The 20575-nt window shown below is 46.3% G+C and overlaps 1 protein-coding gene across 4 annotated transcripts in view; it reads right to left on the bottom strand.

The window, feature by feature from the left end:
- The window catches only part of LOC140426656 (centrosome-associated protein 350-like), a 319223-nt gene that overhangs the window by 247872 nt on the left and 50776 nt on the right, over positions 1 to 20575 (bottom strand). For 3 of the 4 annotated variants that reach the window (XM_072511741.1, XM_072511743.1, XM_072511742.1), the window contains exons 2-4: positions 17182 to 17267; positions 10910 to 10953; positions 3319 to 3433 (exon numbers count right to left, since the gene is read on the bottom strand). In XM_072511741.1, coding sequence (XP_072367842.1) covers positions 3319 to 3433; positions 10910 to 10953; positions 17182 to 17254 — 232 coding nt within the window. In that variant the 5' untranslated portion in view covers positions 17255 to 17267. The remainder of the gene's footprint in view (positions 1 to 3318; positions 3434 to 10909; positions 10954 to 17181; positions 17268 to 20575) is intronic. The other variant, XM_072511744.1, reaches the window with a different exon arrangement.

The following is a 20575-nucleotide window of genomic DNA, read 5'->3' as shown; positions in this document are numbered from 1 at the left end:
GAGGGTGGACAGACAATATGCGGAAGCACCGGAGGAGGGACTGTACAGGGAAAGGCAAAGGCTACATGTAGAATTTGACTTGCTGACTACAGGCACTGCAGAGGCACAATGGAGGAAGGCACAGGGTGTACAGTACGAATATGGGGAGAAGGCGAGCAGGTTGCTGGCACACCAATTGAGGAAAAGGGGAGCAGCGAGGGAAATAGGGGGAGTGAGGGATGAGGAAGGAGAGATGGAGCGGGGAGCGGAGAGAGTGAATGGAGTGTTCAAGGCATTTTATAAAAAATTATATGAAGCTCAACCCCCGGATGGGAGGGAGAGAATGATGGGCTTCTTGGATCGGCTGGGATTTCCCAAGGTGGAAGAACAGGAAAGGGTGGGACTGGGAGCACAGATCGAGGTAGAAGAAGTGGTGAAAGGAATTAGGAGCATGCAGGCGGGAAAGGCCCCGGGACCGGATGGATTCCCAGTCGAATTCTATAGAAAATATGTGGACTTGCTCGCCCCGGTACTGACGAGGACCTTTAATGAGGCAAAGGAAAGGGGACAACTGCCCCCGACTATGTCTGAAGCAACGATATCGCTTCTCTTAAAGAAGGAAAAGGACCCGCTACAATGCGGGTCCTATAGACCTATTTCCCTCCTAAATGTAGATGCCAAGGTCCTGGCCAAGGTAATGGCAATGAGAATAGAGGAATGTGTCCCGGGGGTGGTCCACGAGGACCAAACTGGGTTTGTGAAGGGGAGACAGCTGAACACGAATATACGGAGGTTGTTAGGGGTAATGATGATGGCCCCACCAGAGGGAGAAACGGAGATAGTAGTGGCGATGGATGCCGAGAAAGCATTTGATAGAGTGGAGTGGGATTATTTGTGGGAGGTGTTGAGGAGATTTGGTTTTGGAGAGGGGTATGTTAGATGGGTGCAGCTGTTGTATAGGGCCCCAGTGGCGAGCGTGGTCACGAATGGACGGGGATCTGCATATTTTCGGCTCCATAGAGGGACAAGGCAGGGATGCCCTCTGTCCCCATTATTGTTTGCACTGGCGACTGAGCCCCTGGCGATAGCGTTGAGGGGTTCCAAGAAGTGGAGGGGAGTACTTAGGGGAGGAGAAGAGCACCGGGTATCTTTGTATGCGGACGATTTGCTACTATACGTGGCGGACCCGGCGGAGGGGATGCCAGAAATAATGCAGATACTTGGGGAGTTTTCAGGGTATAAATTGAACATGGGGAAAAGTGAGTTGTTTGTGGTGCATCCAGGGGAGCAGAGTAGAGAAATAGAGGACCTACCGTTGAGGAAGGTAACAAGGAACTTTCGTTACCTGGGGATCCAGATAGCTTAGAATTGGGGCACATTGCATAGGTTAAATTTAACGCGGTTGGTGGAACAGATGGAGGAGGATTTCAAGAGATGGGATATGGTATCCCTGTCAATGGCAGGGAGGGTGCAGGCGGTTAAGATGGTGGTCCTCCCGAGATTCCTCTTTGTGTTTCAGTGCCTCCCGGTGGTGATCACGAAGGCTTTTTTTTAAAAAAGGATTGAAAAGAGCATCATGGGTTTTGTGTGGGCCGGGAAGACCCCGAGAGTGAGGAAGGGATTCTTACAGCGTAGCAGGGATAGGGGGGGGGCTGGCACTACCGAGCCTAAGTGAGTATTATTGGGCCGCTAATATTTCAATGGTGAGTAAGTGGATGGGAGAGGAGGAGGGAGCGGCGTGGAAGAGTTTAGAGAGGGCGTCCTGTAGGGGGACTAGCCTACAGGCTATGGTGACAGCCCCATTGCCGTTCTCACCGAGGAACTACACCACAAGCCCGGTGGTGGTGGCTACACTGAAGATTTGGGGACAGTGGAGACGGCATAGGGGAAAGACTGGAGCCTTGGGGGGGGGGGGGGTCCCCGATAAGAAACAAAAATAGGTTTGCCCCGGGGGGAATGGATGGGGGATATGGAATGTGGCAAAGAGCAGGAATAACGCAACTGAAAGATCTGTTTGTGGATGGGAAGTTCGCGAGTCTGGGAGCGCTGACCGAGAAATATGGGTTGCCCCAAGGGAATGCATTCAGGTACATGCAATTGAGGGCTTTTGCGAGGCAACAGGTGAGGGAATTCCCGCAGCTCCCGACACAAGAGGTGCAGCACAGAGTGATCTCAAAGACATGGGTGGGGGATGGTAAGGTGTCAGATATATATAGGGAAATGAGGGACGAAGGGGAGACTATGGTAGATGAACTAAAAGGGAAATGGGAAGAAGAGCTGGGGGAGGAGATCGAGGAGGGGCTGTGGGCAGATGCCCTAAGCAGGGTAAACTCGTCGTCCTCGTGTGCCAGGCTAAGCCTGATTCAGTTTAAGGTATTACACAGGGCACATATGACTGGAGCACAGCTCAGTAAATTTTTTGGGGTGGAGGATAGGTGTGCGAGGTGCTCGAGAAGCCCAGCGAATCATACCCATATGTTTTGGTCATGCCCGGCACTACAGGGGTTTTGGATGGGGGTGACAAAGGTGCTTTCAAAAGTAGTAGGAGTCCGGGTCGAACCAAGCTGGGGGTTGGCTATATTTGGGGTTGCACAAGAGCCGGGAGTGCAGGAGGCGAGAGAGGCCGATGTTTTGGCCTTTGCGTCCCTAGTAGCCCGGCGCAGGATATTGCTAATGTGGAAAGAAGCCAAGCCCCCGGGGGTGGAGACCTGGATAAATGACATGGCGGGGTTTATAAAGCTAGAGCGGATTAAGTTCGTCCTAAGGGGGTCGGCTCAAGGGTTTACCAGGCGGTGGCAACTGTTCGTCGAATACCTCGCAGAAAGATAGACGGAATGGGAAAAAGAAGGCAGCAGCAGCAGCCCAGGATCGGGGGGGGGGGGGGGGGGGGGAGGAGGAACCAGAAGGACTCTCAGGGTTGTTAATATATACTGTATAGTATGTATAGGTCGTTGTTACAGATAATTATATATTGGACTGTTAAATTATATTTTTGGAGAGTGTTACTTGTGACAAGGCAGTTGCCAATTAGGGCTAGTTTTCATTTTTGTTATTTATTATTTATTCATTTTTTGTTTATAAAATAGGTCATTGTTATTTGTGTTGTTATAATATTGTGTAAAGGATGCACAATGTACTGTGTTGGTTGACCAAAAATTTTCAATAAAATATTTAATAAAAAAAAAAAAGAGCATGATTTCACCACATTTTTTTCTTTCGCCTCAACATCTGTTCTCCTGTTTTCACTGAAGCTACTGATCACTGAATGCCTCCATGAGATCAACAGCTACTGTTGCTCCAAGTATGGTCAATGGTTCCTTTTGTTGTCCTTGCACTTACCTTTCCGACTAATTTTTCTGGTAGCACTGCTTGAAGTCTTCTTAGTATCCATCACCGTGTCTAACACTGCAGTGCTGGTGGGTACAGCTTCCAACCTGTTCTCTATGTGCCGCAACTTGGGATGAAAGGAAATAAACAGCAAATTACATACAACACAATTTTTTTTATAAAGTACCTTTCCTGCAGCAAAAATTCCTAAGATAGGCCTGAGCAGGAGTCAGAAGGGAATTTCCTAACAGGAAGGCAAACAAAGGGCTACAACAAAAACAAAAAATACTGGACAATCGTAGCAGGTCTGACAGCATCTATGGAGAGAAGGGAGCTAGCATTGAGTCTGGAAGGCTCTTTGTCAAAGCTCATAGGGCTACATTTTGAGGGTGTTTGGAAGGTGGTGGATGGGATTTCAGAGCGCAGGGACAAGACAACTGATAGTTCTACTGCCAAATGGAGTTGGAAATGCTCAGCAGAGGACAACTGGAAGAGCAGAGAACATGACCGGAGATGGAGGACAGAACCAAGTTGGAAAGGCAAAGGGAAGGAACTATGCACAGATGCATAAATCAGAATTTTGAAACCGAAGCACTGAGGGGAGGCAGCCGATAAATGCGTAATGACAGGGAGTGACAGGTCAGCAGGATCACGGTGCAGAGCCCAGAATGTGTAAGAGATTAAAGCATGAAACGTGAGAGGCCAGGAATGAGGACAATAATGTCCAGCTTAGGTTCCACCAGGACCACTCAACTCCTGACCCAATTTCAGCCTTGGTTCAAACATGGGCAAAGACCAGAACTACAGAAGCAAGGTCAGTGACTGCCCTTGACATCAAGGCAGCATTTGACCGAGTGTGACATTAAGGAGCCCCAGAAAGACTGGAGTCAATGGGAATCAGGGGGAAACCCTTGGCTGGTTGGAGTCATACATAGCAAAAAGCAGGATGGTTGGAGGTCAATCATCTCCGCTCCAGGACACCACTGCAGGTGTTCCTCAGGTAGTGCCCTAGGTGTAACCATCTTCAGCTGCTTCATCAATGACCTTCCTTCCATCGTAAGGTCAGAAGTGGGGATGTTGGGGCAGCACGGTGGCGCAGTGGGTTAGCCCTGCAGCCTCACGGCGCCGAGGTGCCAGGTTCAATCCTGGCTCTGGGTCGCAGTCCTTGTGGAGCTTGCACATTCTCCCCGTGTTTGCATGGGTTTCGCCCACACAACCCAAAGATGTGCAGGGTAGGTGAATTGGCCACGCTAAATTGCCTCTTAATTGGAAAAAGATTAATTGGGTACACTTAAAAAAAAAAAAATTTTAAAAGTGGGGATGTTGTTCACTGATGACTGCACAATGTTCAGCATCATTTGCGACTTCAGATATTGAAGCAATCCATGTCCAAATGAAACACCCAGGCAATATCCAGACTTGAACTGGCAAGTAACATTACACCATAGGTGCCAGGTAATGATCATCGCCAACAAGAGAGAATCTAACCATCACCCCATGACATTCAATGACATTACCATTGCTGAATTCCCCACTAACAACATCCTGGGGATTACCATTGTCAAGAAACTGAACTAGACAAACCACTTAAATACCGTGGCTATAAGAGCAGGTCAGAGGCTGGGAATCCTGCAGCGATTATCTCACCTCCTGACTCCGCAAAGCCTATCCACGATCTGCAGGACACACGTCAAGGGTGTGATGGAACACTCCCCACTTGGCTGGATGAGTGCAGCTCCAACAACACTCAAAGAGCTTGATGCCATCAAGGATAAAGCAGCCACTTGATTGGTACCCATTCCACAAACATTCACTCCCTTCACCATTGATGCACAGTATGTACCATCTGTAAGGGCCTTTCCTGTTGATTCCCTTATTTCCCATTTCTTTTCCTTTGTTATCATTTTTGATCCATGGATTTTTAATGGACATACTCCTTTAAATCGAGCATAGGAAGCAAGGAATTCACAAGTGCTAAAGATTTAGATTTTGAAAAGGAGAACTCTAACTCTTTGGTACCCAAGAGATCGGAGAGATTCAGTTCGACTGGTTGGCTGGTGGCCAATGGATTGACCAAAGACTGTTTTCTGCCCAGCGACAGACACGGATTGGGTCCTGCCAGGTGGGATGCTTTCAGGAACCCAGGAAGAAGGCTCCTGAATGCTGAACGAGGAATCGGAGTTGCTCTCTCTCTTTTTCCAAAAATCGTTTGCTGATTGTTGTTCTGAGATTGTAGAGCAGTCTCAAGATCCCAATGAATCTACAGTGAAAACCATTATGGACTGAAAGCAAGAACATCCAACTGATGGTCAAGTCTAAAAGATTCTAACTGGCAGATGTCCATCTGAAAGAGACTTTTATCCTTTTACATTATTATTTTTTACACCCCTCTGTGTTTGTCTGTGCGTGCGTGTGCACACATCTATAAAATATAGAGGATGGGATAGTTAAAGAATGGGAGGGGTTAGGAATTAGATAATAGTTAACCAGTTGCATTTGCTGCTTATTTAATGATTGTTATTAATAAAAAATTATTTATGTTTAAATTTACAAACTTCGTGGCTGTAGTTAATGGGCAGCCAAAGACCAAAGACTTCTGGTATTTTCTAAGAATTAACAGTTAATTTCAATTGTGTTGTGACTCTGGGTCACTTGGGGCTGGCATTGACCAGGCACTAGCCCAGTGTGTTGGAACACATCTACAAGATGACCTGCAAGAACCCAAGGCTCCTTACACAGCACCTTCCAAACCTACAGTGTAGCCACGTAAAATGGCTGCTTCCCGATTAATTTGGCCAAAACCCGATTTAAAATGGCTAACCGGAAAGCCTGATGGGAAAAGCAGGTAACCAGACACAAAAGGACAGCTGCAGGCAGAATATCATATTCAGCCCAGATCGGTACTCAGGACTATTAACAGCCCATCAACCCAGACATCTGCAGTTTAATCGGCTATCCCCGGGAACAATTGCAACATATTAGCAATTGAATACCGGGCCAGACCTGTCGGCACCTGCAGTGGCCGAAACAAAGGCAGGTGAACGACCACCCCCCGATCGGGGAATCGCCTCGCAATTGGACATATCGAACCCAGTGATTGGGAACAAGTCCAATCACTTGGGACTCAGGGTCAAGGGCTGCCCCGAGAGGCGGGAAGCCCCTGGGCCCTATAAAGTGAGGGGCCAAGTTCAGATCGCTCTCTCTCTCCCTTATTTGCCTGCTCGAGACCTTCGCAAGAACATCAACCAGCAACTGTAAGTTTGAATCCAGCGATCGCTATCCAATAAAGACTCCTAGCCATCGACCTGTATCAGCTTTTTGAATCCCGCGGGCCAGATCCGATTCGATAAGCCATTCGTTTCCCTGACCTGGTGGGCCCTTCCTAAAGCTAAGTATTGGCCAGTAGTGATAGGTTTATTATATAGATAGTAGGATTATTGTATAAACATTACTTGTTGTATGTAATAAATGACCGTTGATTTCAATCTTACTAAGCGGTGTGCTGACTTATTAATCATAACTCAAGCTTGAACCACGTGGCGGTATCAGAAAGATACCTGGCGACTCGTGAGCAAAGGTGACGTAATCAGAGCTAATAAACTAAGGCTAAAAAGAGCAACAACAGCCACTACCATCTAGAAGGACAAGGGCACCAGATTTTTTTTTCTTCGAATTTACAGTGCAGAAGGAGGCCATTCGGCCCACCGAGTCTGCACCGGCTCTTTGAAAGAGCACCCTACCCAAGCCCACACCTCCACCCTATCCCCATAACCCAGTAACTCGACCCAATACTAAGGACAATTTCGGACACCAAGGGCAATTTAGCATGACCAATCCACCTAACCTGCATATCTTTGGACTGTGGGTGGAAACCGGAGTACCCAGAGGAAACCCACGCACACACGGGGAGAACATGCAGACTCCACACAGACAGTGAACCAAGCCGGGAATCGAACCTGGGAACTTGGATCTGTGAAGCAATTGTGCTAACCACCATGCTACCGTGCTGCCCTGGGAACACCATCACCTGGAAGTTCCCCTCCAAGCCACTCAACATCCTGATTTGGAAATATATAGTCATCAAGGTCTACAGCACAGAAAGGCCCTTCGGTTATCATGTCTGCACCGCTAAAAAAACAACCACCTATTTTAATCTTATTTTCCAGCATTTGGCCCATAGCCTTGCATGCCTTGGCATCACAAGTGCACATCTAAATACTTAAATGTTATGTGATCTTTGCCTCCATCACAAAGAATAAAGAAGAAAAATACAGCACAAGAACAGGCCCTTCGGTCCTCCAAGCCTGCGCCGACCATTCTGCCCACCTAAAGTAAAATCTTCTACACTTCCTGGGTCCGTATCCCTCTATTCCCATCCTATTCATGTATTTGTCAAGATGCTCCTTAAACGTCACTATCGTCCCTGCTTCCACCACCTCCTCCGGCAGCAAGTTCCAGGCACCCACTACCCTGTGTAAAAAGACATGCCTCGTACATCTCCTCTAAATCTTGCCTCTCGCACCTGAAACCTATGCCCCCTAGCAATTGACCCCTCTACCCTGGGAAAACATCTCTGACTATCCACTGGGTCTATGCCTCTCATAATTTTGTAGACATCTATCAGGTCGCCCCTCAACCTTCTTCGTTCCAGTGAGAACAAACCAAGTTTATTCAACCTCTCCTCATAGCTAATGCCCTCCATACGAGGCAACAACCTGGTAAATCTCTTCTGCACCCTCTCTAAAGCCTCCACATCCTTCTGGTAGTGTGGCGACCTGAATTGAACACTATACTCCAAGTGTGGCCTAACTAAGGTTCTATACAGCTGCAACATGACTTGCCAATTCTTATACTCAATGCCCCGGCCAATGAAGGCAAGCATGCCGTATGCCTTCTTGACTACCTTCTCCACCTGTGTTGCCCCTTTCAATGACCTGTGGACCTGTGCACCTAGATCTCTCCGACTTTCAATACTCTTGAGGGTTCTACCATTCACTGTATATTCCCTACCTGCATTAGACCTTCCAAAATGCATCACCTCACATTTGTCCGAATTAAACTCCATCTGCCATCTCGCCGCCCGAGTCTCCAAACGATCTAAATCCTGCTGTATCCTCTGACAGTCCTCATTGCTATCCGCAATTCCACCAACCTTTGTGTCGTCTGCAAACTTACTAATCAGACCAGTTACATTTTCCTCCAAATCATTTATATATACTACAAAGAGCAAAGGTCCCAGCACTGATCCCTACGGAACACCACTAGTCACAGCCCTCCAATCAGAAAAACACCCTTCCATTGCTACTCTCTGCCTTCTATGACCTAGCCAGTTCTGTATCCATCTTGCCAGCTCACCCCTGATCCCGTGTGACTTCACCTTTTGTACTAGTCTACCATGAGGGACCTTGTCAAAGGCTTTACTGAAGTCCATATAGACAACATCCACTGCCCTACCTGCATCAATCATCTTTGTGACCTCCTCGAAAAACTCTATCAAGTTAGTGAGACATGACCTTCCCTTCACAAAACCATGCTGCCTCTCACTCACTAATACGTCCATTTACTTCCAAATGGGAGTAGATCCTGTCTCGAAGAAGTCTCTCCAGTAATTTCCCTACCGCTGACGTACAGCTCATCCTTTCAGGCAGTGAGCTCCAGATTATTCTTTCACTATCACTGGGTCAAAATTCTGGAACTCTCTCCCTAACAGCACTGTAGGTGTACCTACATTTCAGAACTGCTGTGGTTCAAGAAGGAAGCTCACCACCACCTTCTCAAGGGCTACCAGAGATGGGCAATAAATGCTGGCCTAGCCAGTGATGCTCACATCCCATAAATGAAGTAAAGCAATCAAGTCTGGAAGTGACAAGAGCCACAAATCAGATTTTAGTGGTAGTGGGGATGAAGCAAGGACAGAGAGGAGTGGCATCAGAGGTAAAAGGATGTGAAGTATTGGCAGTGGGCAGCATGAGAGGTTTGATGCTCAGTTCAGGCTCGAGCACCACCTTAGGATTCCACACCCTTAAGTAAAATTTAGAAAGGGGATGGGAATCGGGGTTCAGACGTGTAATTTTTGTTTATGATTGAACAAGATGGCATTACTCTCGTCAATGCTCAGCTGTAGAAAATCTTGATGTTAAACAGCACAGTCATAGCTGCAAACTCAAGGGTGGTGGTGATGGAAAAAATGAAGTTGGGCATTGCGGTTACATACAAGAAAGCTGGCCCAATATGTGAGTGATACCACAGAGCAGCAACTTACGGTTGAGGATTAGGAGGGGGCCTGAACCTTTGCGTCCCTAGTAGCCCGGCGTAGGATATTGCTTAAGTGGAAGGAAGCCAAACCCCCGGGCGTGGAGACCTGGATAAATGACATGGTAGGGTTCATAAAGCTAGAACAGATAAAGTTCGCATTAAGGGGTTCGGCTCAAGGGTTCACCAGGTGGTGGCAACCGTTCATTGACTACCTCACAGAAAGATAGAGGGAATGGGAAGGTAGCAGCAGCAACCCAGGGGGGAGGGGGGGGACCCAGGCCGGTTCTCAGGGATGTCTCTGTATATGTATAGATATTTGTATTAGGTAATATATATTGGACTGTTGGATTGTATTTTTGGAGAGTAATTATTTTTGATAAGGCAGTTGCCATTTAGTTTTTTGTTTATATATTATTTATTTATTTGTTAAAAACTGGCCACTGTTATTTATATTGCTTTATTGTTGTTAAAAGGGAAAAACTTTGTATTGTTATGTTTGGCCAAAAGAATTTGAATAAAATATATATATATTTTTTTTTTTAAAAAGAGGGGGCCTGAGAAGGGAAACATCGCAGAAGAAGAAAGAAAGGCAGCCCATGTTAAAGAAAAGTCAAGAGAGGTTAAAGAACTATCAGCAAATCACACAAGGTGATCACAATATTCGTGTGTAGGATGGAAAACAGACTGAAGTCAGTCATAACTAACATCCACATTTTAGCAAGAATGCCCATTGATGCTTTACTTGTTGAACTGCAGCAAGGTCATTTTGTTCTGTCACACAAAGGTTCAACCACATCACAATGTTAATATTCAAATTCCAAACCCTGGAAGCCAGGGTATGAAATTCAGCTCTCACTTCTAAAATGGATAGTGAGCCTCAAAGGCAAGAGTTTTAAACAAGACACATGCACAAGAGAATCATGAAGACTGGATAAAAAAGTTGGAGTAGAATAGATGCGAAAAACCCAATCTGCTATCGAGATAATGTTACAAAACTCGGTCACTACAGTAGCTTTATTACAGCAACACTGGTTTATTTCAATGTCAAAGGGTGTGCACTGAGCAGATTTAAAACATTAGAACTGTCCAGCACTTGCTGAATACTGAAAAGTTAATTTCTAAAACAATGACCAATCACTACTAATTTTAACGGTTTGATCCGAGGAAACATGTCAATTCTTTACCTCATTTTTGAACCATAAGAAACAAACCCCATTTTCAATGGTCATCACCAAGTTGAAGTGAAGGAACACCCCTGCTGGAGAACAATTCACACAATTTGGGAGGCGGGGAAACGGAATCGGTGGCACTATGAATTACACAGAATAAAGTCTTTTGAGATACTTACAGCAGCTTTGGTCTGATTGACTGTATCCCATGCTGAGGCCAAATCTAAAACACAAGAAAAACATTTCACACTTGTAACCTAACATTTTGCATATTAGCTCCTCTGCCCCACCCCAATTTTCCCCATTTTAAATTTAAGAGGATGGGACTGTATTTTTACGATGATAAATTTGTCTGATTGGGAAAGCTTCTACCTGGGGAAGCCAGTAAATGCATGACTATTTAGAAGGATTTTATTTCAGTATGCTGAAGCAGTGACAGCAGAGTTCACCTGATCTGGAGAGCTGAGGAGTTTTCATAGCATTCTGGGCAACTACACTCAATCGGCCATGCCAACTAAAACCAGATCAAACTCGTAATGTGCTTTGCCTGGACTTCAAACCAGAGTTGCTGGGGACAATTTAGTCCTCCCAATTTCAGTCGTCACTGTGCCTTTTGACTTTTTGCTGAATGCTATACCCAATGAAGGTATGTCAGTACTGTGCAAGGAAATATCTAACAACAAATGCTCCCAGATCAGATACAGCATGTTTAGATCCAGAATAAAGCACCTTCATTTCAATGACTGTGGCTCTCAACCACTTCAGAGATGACATCATTCCATTTCCTAATGACCACTATTCAATAATAGTGCTCCTACTCGTATGTTACAAGAAAACAGGCTAGCTTTTTAAAAAAATAATCTTTGTCACAAGTAGGCTTACATTAATACTGCAATGAAGTTACTGTGAAAAACCCCTAGTCGCCACATTCCGACGCCTGTTCAGGTGCACAGGGGGAGAATTCAGAATGTCCAATTCACCAAACAGCACGTCTTTCGGGACTTGTGGGAGGAAACCAGAGCACCCGGTGGAAACCCACACAGACACAGGGAGACCGTGTAGAATCCGCACAGACAGTGACCCAAGCCAGAAATCAAACCTGGGACCCTGGCGCTGTGAAGCAACAGTGCTAACCACTGTGCTACCGTGCCACATGTCCATTTCCGCTGAACCCTGGCTATTTTTTCCACTCCCAAGCCCAGGGCACTGCAGATCCCACTCAGTTCACATAACTCAGGATAAACTAGTCATCAAACCTGCAACTTTCAGTCTATAGTTCAGTTTTATTGCTCTTGAAACTCGTGCCAGGATTGGTTAACTGATGTCACAGAGGTTTCACCACGCTTTGTCATTTACTTGGTACACCTTTTAAACCACAAATTGTACTTAAATAACTTAATAGAAGTAACTTAATAGAAACCGTGCCAAGGTGCTTCACAGCATTCAGGAACAGAATTGGATACTGCCCCACAGAGAGATATATTGGGGCAGGTGGCCTAAGGCTTGGTTAAAGAGAGAGGTTTTATGGAGCAACCCAAAAGGAAGAAAGAGAGGTAGAGATGTGAATAAGTTTTGGGAACAAACTGCAGAGCCAAGGGCCTAGACACTCCACCAACGGTGCAGCAATTACAATTGGGAATACTAGAGGCCCAAATTAGAGGAGTGCCAATATTGATCCTCGAGAACACCAGAGTACAGGAGCAAAAGAAGCCACTGCTCATAATCCTCTGGTTACAAAATAGTTAACAATGGAACCAGGCAACTGTAGTCCCACAAGCTGTGCCAACCATGCTGCCCGACTAAACTACAATCTTCTACACTTCCTGGGTCCGTATCCCTCTATTCCCATCCTATTCACGTATTTGTCAACATGCCTCTTAAATGTCACTATCGTCCCTGCTTCCACCACCTCCTCCGGTAGCGAGTTTCAGGCACCCACTACCCTCTACGTAAAAAACTTGCCTCGTACATCTACTCTAAACCTTGCCCCTCTCACCTTAAACCTATGCCCCCTAGTAATTGACCCCTCTACCCTGGGGAAAAGCATCTGACTATCCACTCTGTCTATGCCCCTCATAATTTTGTAGACCTCTATCAGGTTGCCCCTCAACCTCTGTCGCTCCAGTGAGAACAAACAGAGTTTATTCAACCGCTCCTCTTAGCTAATGCCCTCCAAACCAGGCAACATTCTGGTAAATCTCTTCTGCACCCTCTCTAAAGCCTCCACCATCCTTCTGGAAGTTGATGTGGTCAACCGTGTAAAAGGCTGCAGACAGGTCAAGACGGGAAAGGACATTTAACATGGTCATAGTCACACAGGATATAATTTGTGACTTTAATAAGAGCATTTTAATACTGTGGCAGGAGGGAACCCCTGATTAGAAGGATTTAAACATGGAGTTTCGGGGAAGACAGGCACTGATTTGGGAGGTGATAACACATTCAAGGAGTTTGAGAGGGAAGGGAGGTTGAAGCTGGGGCAGTAGTTTCCAAGTTTGCAAAACTATTTGGAAAACACATTCAATACCTTCACACAGTGGCTGCTGAAACACTATTTCTGGGTACATGGCCTAGGTTTGACTCCAATGCTCTCCGTCATTCTGTAACCTACTCCGACACTTGTCTGGGCTCAAAAATGAAGAATGGTCACTGTGTTGAGATAATACTGCCAGTGACAGCCAAGCAAACAATACTCCAGCAAGAACAGGGGCCATTGAGAGCCGTCCCCCTCGTGATAATGCACCTTTAAATAGGCAATTTGAAACTGAAAATCAGAGTCCACCGCTGCATTGTCAGCTGTGCTGTGGTTAACACTTTTGTATCCGAGTCAGAAGTCTATAGGTTCAAGGCCCATTCAAGGAATTGAGCCCAAAATTCAAGGCCAACACTCCCATGTACTAAGGGAGTGCTCCTTGTAAAAGATCCAATGGCTTTATTTCAAAGCTATTCCCAATGTCCTGGCCAATATTTATCATTCAGAAAGAAAATCATAGAAACAAATTATCTGGTAATTATTACACTGCTGTTTGAGAGTTTTCTGTGCTCAAATGGGTTGCTGCAGGGAAGGTGCGGTTACGCAGATAGGAGGGGGAGTGGGCCTAGGTAGGGTGCTCTTTCAGAGGGTTGGTGCAGATTCAATGGGCTGAATGGCCGCCTTCTGCACTGTAGGGATTCTTTGATTTCCTGTATTACAACAGTTACTGCGACAGCACTGGCCCCGCACCTGCGGGAGATGTTCACAGACTCACTACCTTGGGGCACACTGCCACCCACGCTAGCACAGGCCTCAATCTCGCTGATGCCTAAGAAAGAAAAAGACCCATCTCACTGCTGAACGCAGATGCCAAAATCCTACCAAAAGGCTAGAAGACTGCGTAACAGGTGGTCGCAGAGGACCAGGCGGGGTTTGTCAAAGGTAGTCAGCTTACGTCGAACATCAGGCACCTGCTGAACGTGATAATGACCCCATCTGGGGAGAGACTACCAGAGGTGATCATCTCCCTAGACGCAGAAAAGGCCTTCGACAGGGTCGAATGGAAATACCGCAGAGGTACTGGAGCGGTTCGGGTTTGGAACAGGGTTCACCTCCTGGGTAAAACTCCTATACAACGCTCCCATGGCGAGTGTACAGACCAACAGCACCATTCCAGCTGCACAGGGGCACCAAACAAGGATGCCCACTGTCCCCGCTGGTGTTCGCTCCAGCGATCGAACCATTAGCAATTGCGCTCAGAGCAGCAAAAAGCTGGAGGGGGATCCGAAGGGGAGGCAGAGAGCACAGAGTCTCACTCTACGCAGATGACCTGCTCCTCTACATTTCAGACCCACAAAGCAGCATTGACGGAATCATCACGCTCCTGAAAGAGTTTGGCGCCTTCTCAGGCTACAAACTCAACATGAGCAAAAGCGAGATCTTCCCGGTACACCCACAAGTAAGGGGGCAGCCCTAATGGGACTGCCATTTAAACAAGCCCGACTCAAATTCCGCTACCTGGGGATCCAAATAGCCCATGACTGGAAAGGGATCCACAAATGGAACCTCACCAGTCTGTCAGAGGAAGTTAAAAAAGGACATGCAAAGATGGAACACGCTCCCACTCCCCCTCGCGGGGAGAGTCCAGACGATCAAAACAAACGTACTGCCCAGGTACCTCTTCCTACTTACATCCATCCCGATCTACATCCCCAAAGGGGGGGGGGCGCGCTAGCCCTCCCAAACCTACAATTTTACCACTGGGCGGCGACAGCCGTGCGAATAAGGGGATGGATCAAGGAGCCAGAAGCCGAGTGGGTGCGCACGGAAGAGACCTCCCTCCGGGCCTTCCCCATGGCGGCACTCCCATCCCTACCCAAAAACACTCCAGCAGCCTGGTGGTAATAGCCACCCTCCAGTACTGGAACCAACTACGGCAGCAATTTGGCCTGACCAAAATGTCAGACAAAGCTCCCATCTGCAACAACCATAGGTTCACACCGGCACTGACTAACTCCACCTTCAAAAAGTGGAGACAGGGGGAGGACAGAGGGACACGGACAGTCAGGGACATATATACAGACGGCAGGATCGCAACACTGGACGAACTGACAGAGATATTCCAGCTAGCTGGGGGAACGAGCTAAGGTACCTGCAACTCAAAAACTTCCTACGAAAGGAGACATGGACATACCCACAACCGCCATTACTGGACGAGTTACTGAATGCAAGCATCCTAGATAAAGGGAACTGTAGCGACATGTATGACTGGGTAGCACGATAGCATTGTGGATAGCACAATTGCGTCACAGCTCCAGGGTCCCAGGTTCGATTCAGGCTTGGGCCATTGTCTGTGCGGAGTCTGCACACCCTCCCAGTGTGTGCGTGGGTTTCCTCCGGGTGCTCCGGTTTCCTCCCACAGTCCAAAGATGTGCAGGTTAGGTGGATTGGCCATGATAAATTGCCCTTAGTGTCCAAAATTGCCCTTAGTGTTGGGTGGGGTTACTGGGTTATGGGGATAGGGTGGAGGTGTTGACCTTGGGTAGGGTGCTCCTTCCAAGAGCCGGTGCCGACTCGATGGGCCGAATGGCCTCCTTCTGCACTGTACATTCTATGATATCTATGACTGGTAGAAAGGGGCAACACTGTACTGGACACAACAAGAAAGAAATGGGAGGAAGACCTGGGGATTGAAATTGGGTGGGGACTCTGGAGCGAAGCACTGCATAGGGTCAACTCCACCTCCATGTGATCAAGGCTCAGCCTGACGCAACTAAAAGTAGTACATAGAGCCCACTTAACAAGAACCCGTATGAGTAGGTTCTTCCCGGAGGTGGAGGATAGATGTGAACTGTGCCAAGGAGGCCCGGCCAACCACGCCCACATGTTCTGGTCTTGCCGGGTACTGGACAGCCTTCTTCGAGGCAATATCCAAAATGGTGGGGATGAGGGTGGAGCCATGCCCGAAAGTGGCGGTCTTCGAGGTGTCAGACCAGCCAGATCTATTCCTGGGGAGAAGGGCAGAGGGCCTTTGCCTCTCTGATTGCCTGTCGTAGAATCCTGTTCGGCTGGTGGTCAGCAGCACCACCCAAAGCTGCAGACTGGCTGTCCGACCTCTCAGAATCTCTCCAAATGAGAAAATCAAGCTCGCCATCCGAGCGTCAGACGACTGCTTTCACAGAACATGGGAGCCATTCACCCAGTTGTTCCAGGACCTGTTTGTGGCCAACAAACAAGCAGAAGAATAGCCAGGTAGCCAAGGATCAGGGGAAAGTAGCCAAGGCATATGAGAGAGAGAGAGAGAGAGAGAGAGAGAGAGAGAGAGAGAGAGAGAGAGAGAGAGAGAGAGAGAGAGAGAGAGAGAGAGAGAGAGAGAGAGAGAGAGAGAGAGAGAGAGAGAGAGAGAGAGAGAGAGAGAGGAGCGTAGGTGAACGCGAGACAACAACAACAGCGAAATCCATCCGGGAGAAGCAAGTGACAACACCAACACCAGACCCATTCGAGTATTGCCCTCTGTAATTCTTTCTCCGGCACCCAAATGTATATCTACCTCCCCAGCTCTCTTTCCCCCCCCCCCAACAAACAGATGCCTATTTATATGTGTTATAAAAAATATTGCCAGTTGTACAGAGTTGCTGCTGCTGAGCTGGTGCATAATACCTTACCAGTTATTTTATAGTTCTTTTTTATTATTATTTTTTTAAACCCAATAAAAAACATTTATAAAAAAAATTTTTTTTTTTTTTTTTTTAAATTACAACAGTCACCCCTCAAAAATACCAATGGTGCTTGGGCATGTCCTGTGATCATGAAAGTCACTACTTAAATATGAATATATTTTTCTTTATAATAGATCTTTGGTCACGTGATCACCATGCTGCTGCACAATATAAATGACTGGTCTTCCTCATCGCAGTAACAGTTATTTGGGGAAACAAAATCTAACCGGACTAGATCTATAAATCAGCACCACTATACCTTGCCTCGTATTTGGACTCTGCATCCGTCCAGATTTTAGCAGGGACGTGTTATTAGATTTACTGATCCACATCTGGTCAGCTCCGCTAAAACAAAAGGTATGGGAAATTAGCAACACAGGCATAGAGTCACAGATGTTTACGGGTTCTGATTTGGTTACATTTCAAGCTTCTAATCCCAAACGAGAGGTTCCTTTTTATTTCTTGGATCTGCAATATTAATGTAGGTTATGAAATTTGCTCAAATAAGTAACATTTAATAAACATCATCTAATAACAGTGATGTTCTGGGTGCCAGATATTGTGTAGGCAGTTAAAATTACTACTCTACTTGGATGGGACTTCAGCACATCAATCTAGTCCTATACTGCTGAAGTTCACCATTCCAGACATTAGGTATTGCGAGTGAGAGATGCGGTGGTTCCAGATCTTCAAGGACATGAATAAATTTGGGAGAGAGAGTTCGGAGCAGCAGCATTCAAGTTCTTTGGCTCTTTTGCACATACATCACGGGGCACCTTTGGAGATCAAGTCCACATTCCCATTACCTTACAGATATTCCAAGTTTTTGCTGCTGACAGATTGCCGATTTTGATTAAGTATTCTGATTTAGGATGTTTTCACCAATGAGGCAAGAATGCCAAAGGCAGCCAAAGACTAACCAGCCAAACTAACAAAGAAGAATTAAAAGTGCAAATAGCATGGCATTTCCTGGGCTTTGAAGGCTAGATTGACAGGGCTCAATGTATCATTTTATCTGGGATCTAGGTTCAAATGGGGCCCCATGTGATACATCTGGATAAAAGCAAATTACTGCAGATGCTGGAATCTGAAACAAAAACAGAAAATACCGGACAATCTCAGCATGTCTGACAGCATCTGTGGAGATAAATAGAGCTATCATTGAGTCTGGATGACTCGTTGTCAAAGCTTTGACAAAGAGTCATCCAGACTTGAAACATTCTCATTTTCTCTCCGCAGATGCTGTCAGACCTGCTGAAATTGTCCAGTATTTTCTGTTTTTGTTTGTGATGGAACTGGAATCTCCTTAACCCAGTTTCTGAAGGTCACAAATCCACACCTGTCACTAAATCACAAGCCTCAAGAATTTGGCAACAGTGTGGAGAATGAACGGTCACATTACTAGAGCAGTGGAGACGGAAGTTTGCCCTATATAACTTGTGCGACGTATCTGGCCAAAGCACTCGAGTGGAAAAGTATTCGAACATCAGCATTAACATGTCACAAGGAGCACAAAATCTCAAAATTGCTGCAATATAACACAGATAACCAATCAGCTATTCTACAGGTGTGATTAGTTGTGTCTCGCTCATCAATAGCTGGTGGCCATCAGTTAAGTGCTCTTCCCCCCTTGACAGAAGATACATTGTGGTTCACGCTTTGTAGCAGGTATATGCAACATGATTCTCCCTTCTCACCAGCTATACCACTACAAATGAACAAAGGTGGGAGAAAATAGGTGTTTACCTGTTTAATTCTCTGGAAGACTGATCAAATATTACATATGCAACTTTGAAACTAAAGTACTGCAATGAAGCATCCAGTGCTATCTGATTCCATCACAAAGTACAATGTATTACTATGGACCTTGCTGAAGAGCCAACTTGTGCTACATATCTGGCCAAAGTACTTGAACATCAGCATTCACATTGTCACAAGGAGCACAAAATCGCTGCAATATAACACAGGTAACCAATCAGCTATTCTACTGGTGTGAAGAAAGCATACAGAATGCTTGCCTTCATTGAACAGGGCATCGAGTATAAGAACTGGCAAGTTATGCTGCAGGTGTGTAGAAGCTTGGTACGGCGCACAATTCTGGTCGCCACACTACCAGAAGGATGTGGAGGCTTTGGAGAGGGTGCAGAGGAGGTTTACCAGGATGTTGCCTGGTCTGGAGGGTGTTAGCTATGCGGAGAGGCTGAACAGACTCGGGACTGTTTTCATTCGAAAGACGGAGGTTGAGGGCGACCTGATAGAGATCTACAAGATTATGAGGGGCATGGATAGAGTGGATAAGCAGGCACTCTTTCCGAGGGTGGAGGGGTCAGTCACTAGGGGGCATAGGTTTAAGGTCCGTGGGGCAAAGTTTATGTGCGAGGCAGACTTTTTACAGAGAGGGTGGCGAGTGCCTGGAACACGCTGCCAGGGGAGGTTGTGGAAGCAGATACATTAACTGCGTTCAAAAGGCATCCTGACAAATACATGGATAGGATGGGTATAGAGGAATATGGCACAAGGAAGTGCTGAGGGTTTTGGCCAAGGGTGAGATCATGACCGGTACAGGCTTGGAGGGCCGAAGGGCCTGTTCCTGTGTATTGTTCTTTGTAACCTCTTGTTCCTGCCCCAACCAAGCATATACTTTTCACCCAATAGCAAAGTATGGGCTTAAAGATAATTCTTCAGATATGATGGGTTTAGAATGCTGCAAGGCTCAATACAAATTCTCGTCTTATCTTGAAGATCATTTTGCTATGCTGATGCCAAACTGCTCAAAGGTTGCTCTGGTTAAAACAAAAAGCATGTGCCATCACTTTTGACCCAATCAAGTCCAGATACAAGGCATTAAATGCTCTGCCTAAAATACAAGAAGGTATTCCTCCTCCAAAAACCTTTCCAGATTCTACAAATGTACACTTGTGTCCTCCAGTGAATAATTTCTTATCACTGGCTGGATTACAGAACATGCAGCCATTTCGATATTTTGACGTTTGTTGTTCCTGAAAATAAACTCAATTCCACGTGTTTAACTGAGTTTGAAAGTGAGGTCCCTCCTAACATTTCCAAGGTGGAAAACGTGCAGTCAATATGTAGCCTTAAGGGTGGCGCAGTGGCGCAATGGTTAGCACTGCTGCCTATGGCGCCGAGGACCCGGGTTCTATCCCGACCCTGGGTCACTGTCTGTGTGGAGTTTGCACATTCTCCCAGTGTCTGCATGTGTTTCACCCCCACAACCCAAAGATTTGCAGGTTAGTGGATTGGCCACGCTAAATTGCCCCTTAATTGGAAAAAAATAATTGGGTACTCTAAATTTACATTTTTTTTTTAAATGTAGCCTGCTGTGTCAACGCCCTACAATCTCTTGTTGAGATGACTTAAGCCTCTTTAACAAGATTAAAGTGCTTCTGTAGTTCTGATTGCAACAAAACAATGCCTGCTCACCACATTCCTATTTCACACTGCAAATGCCAACTCCCTTGTACAGACTGTAAGATCATAGAGCTGTAAGGCACCTACACAAGAGGCATTCTATCTCATTCTGAAGTACCTTACTTCAAAAGTATATTATTGGCTGTGTCCCCTCCCATGAAAACAAACTTTTGAGTCTGCTTTCAGGATAAGGAAACCCAAGGTTTGGTGCACAGATGTCGTGC

This window comes from Scyliorhinus torazame, chromosome 7, assembly GCF_047496885.1.
Source record: "Scyliorhinus torazame isolate Kashiwa2021f chromosome 7, sScyTor2.1, whole genome shotgun sequence".
Classification (NCBI taxonomy): Eukaryota; Metazoa; Chordata; class Chondrichthyes; order Carcharhiniformes; family Scyliorhinidae; genus Scyliorhinus; species Scyliorhinus torazame.
This window is presented reverse-complemented; position numbering and strand designations above follow the sequence as displayed.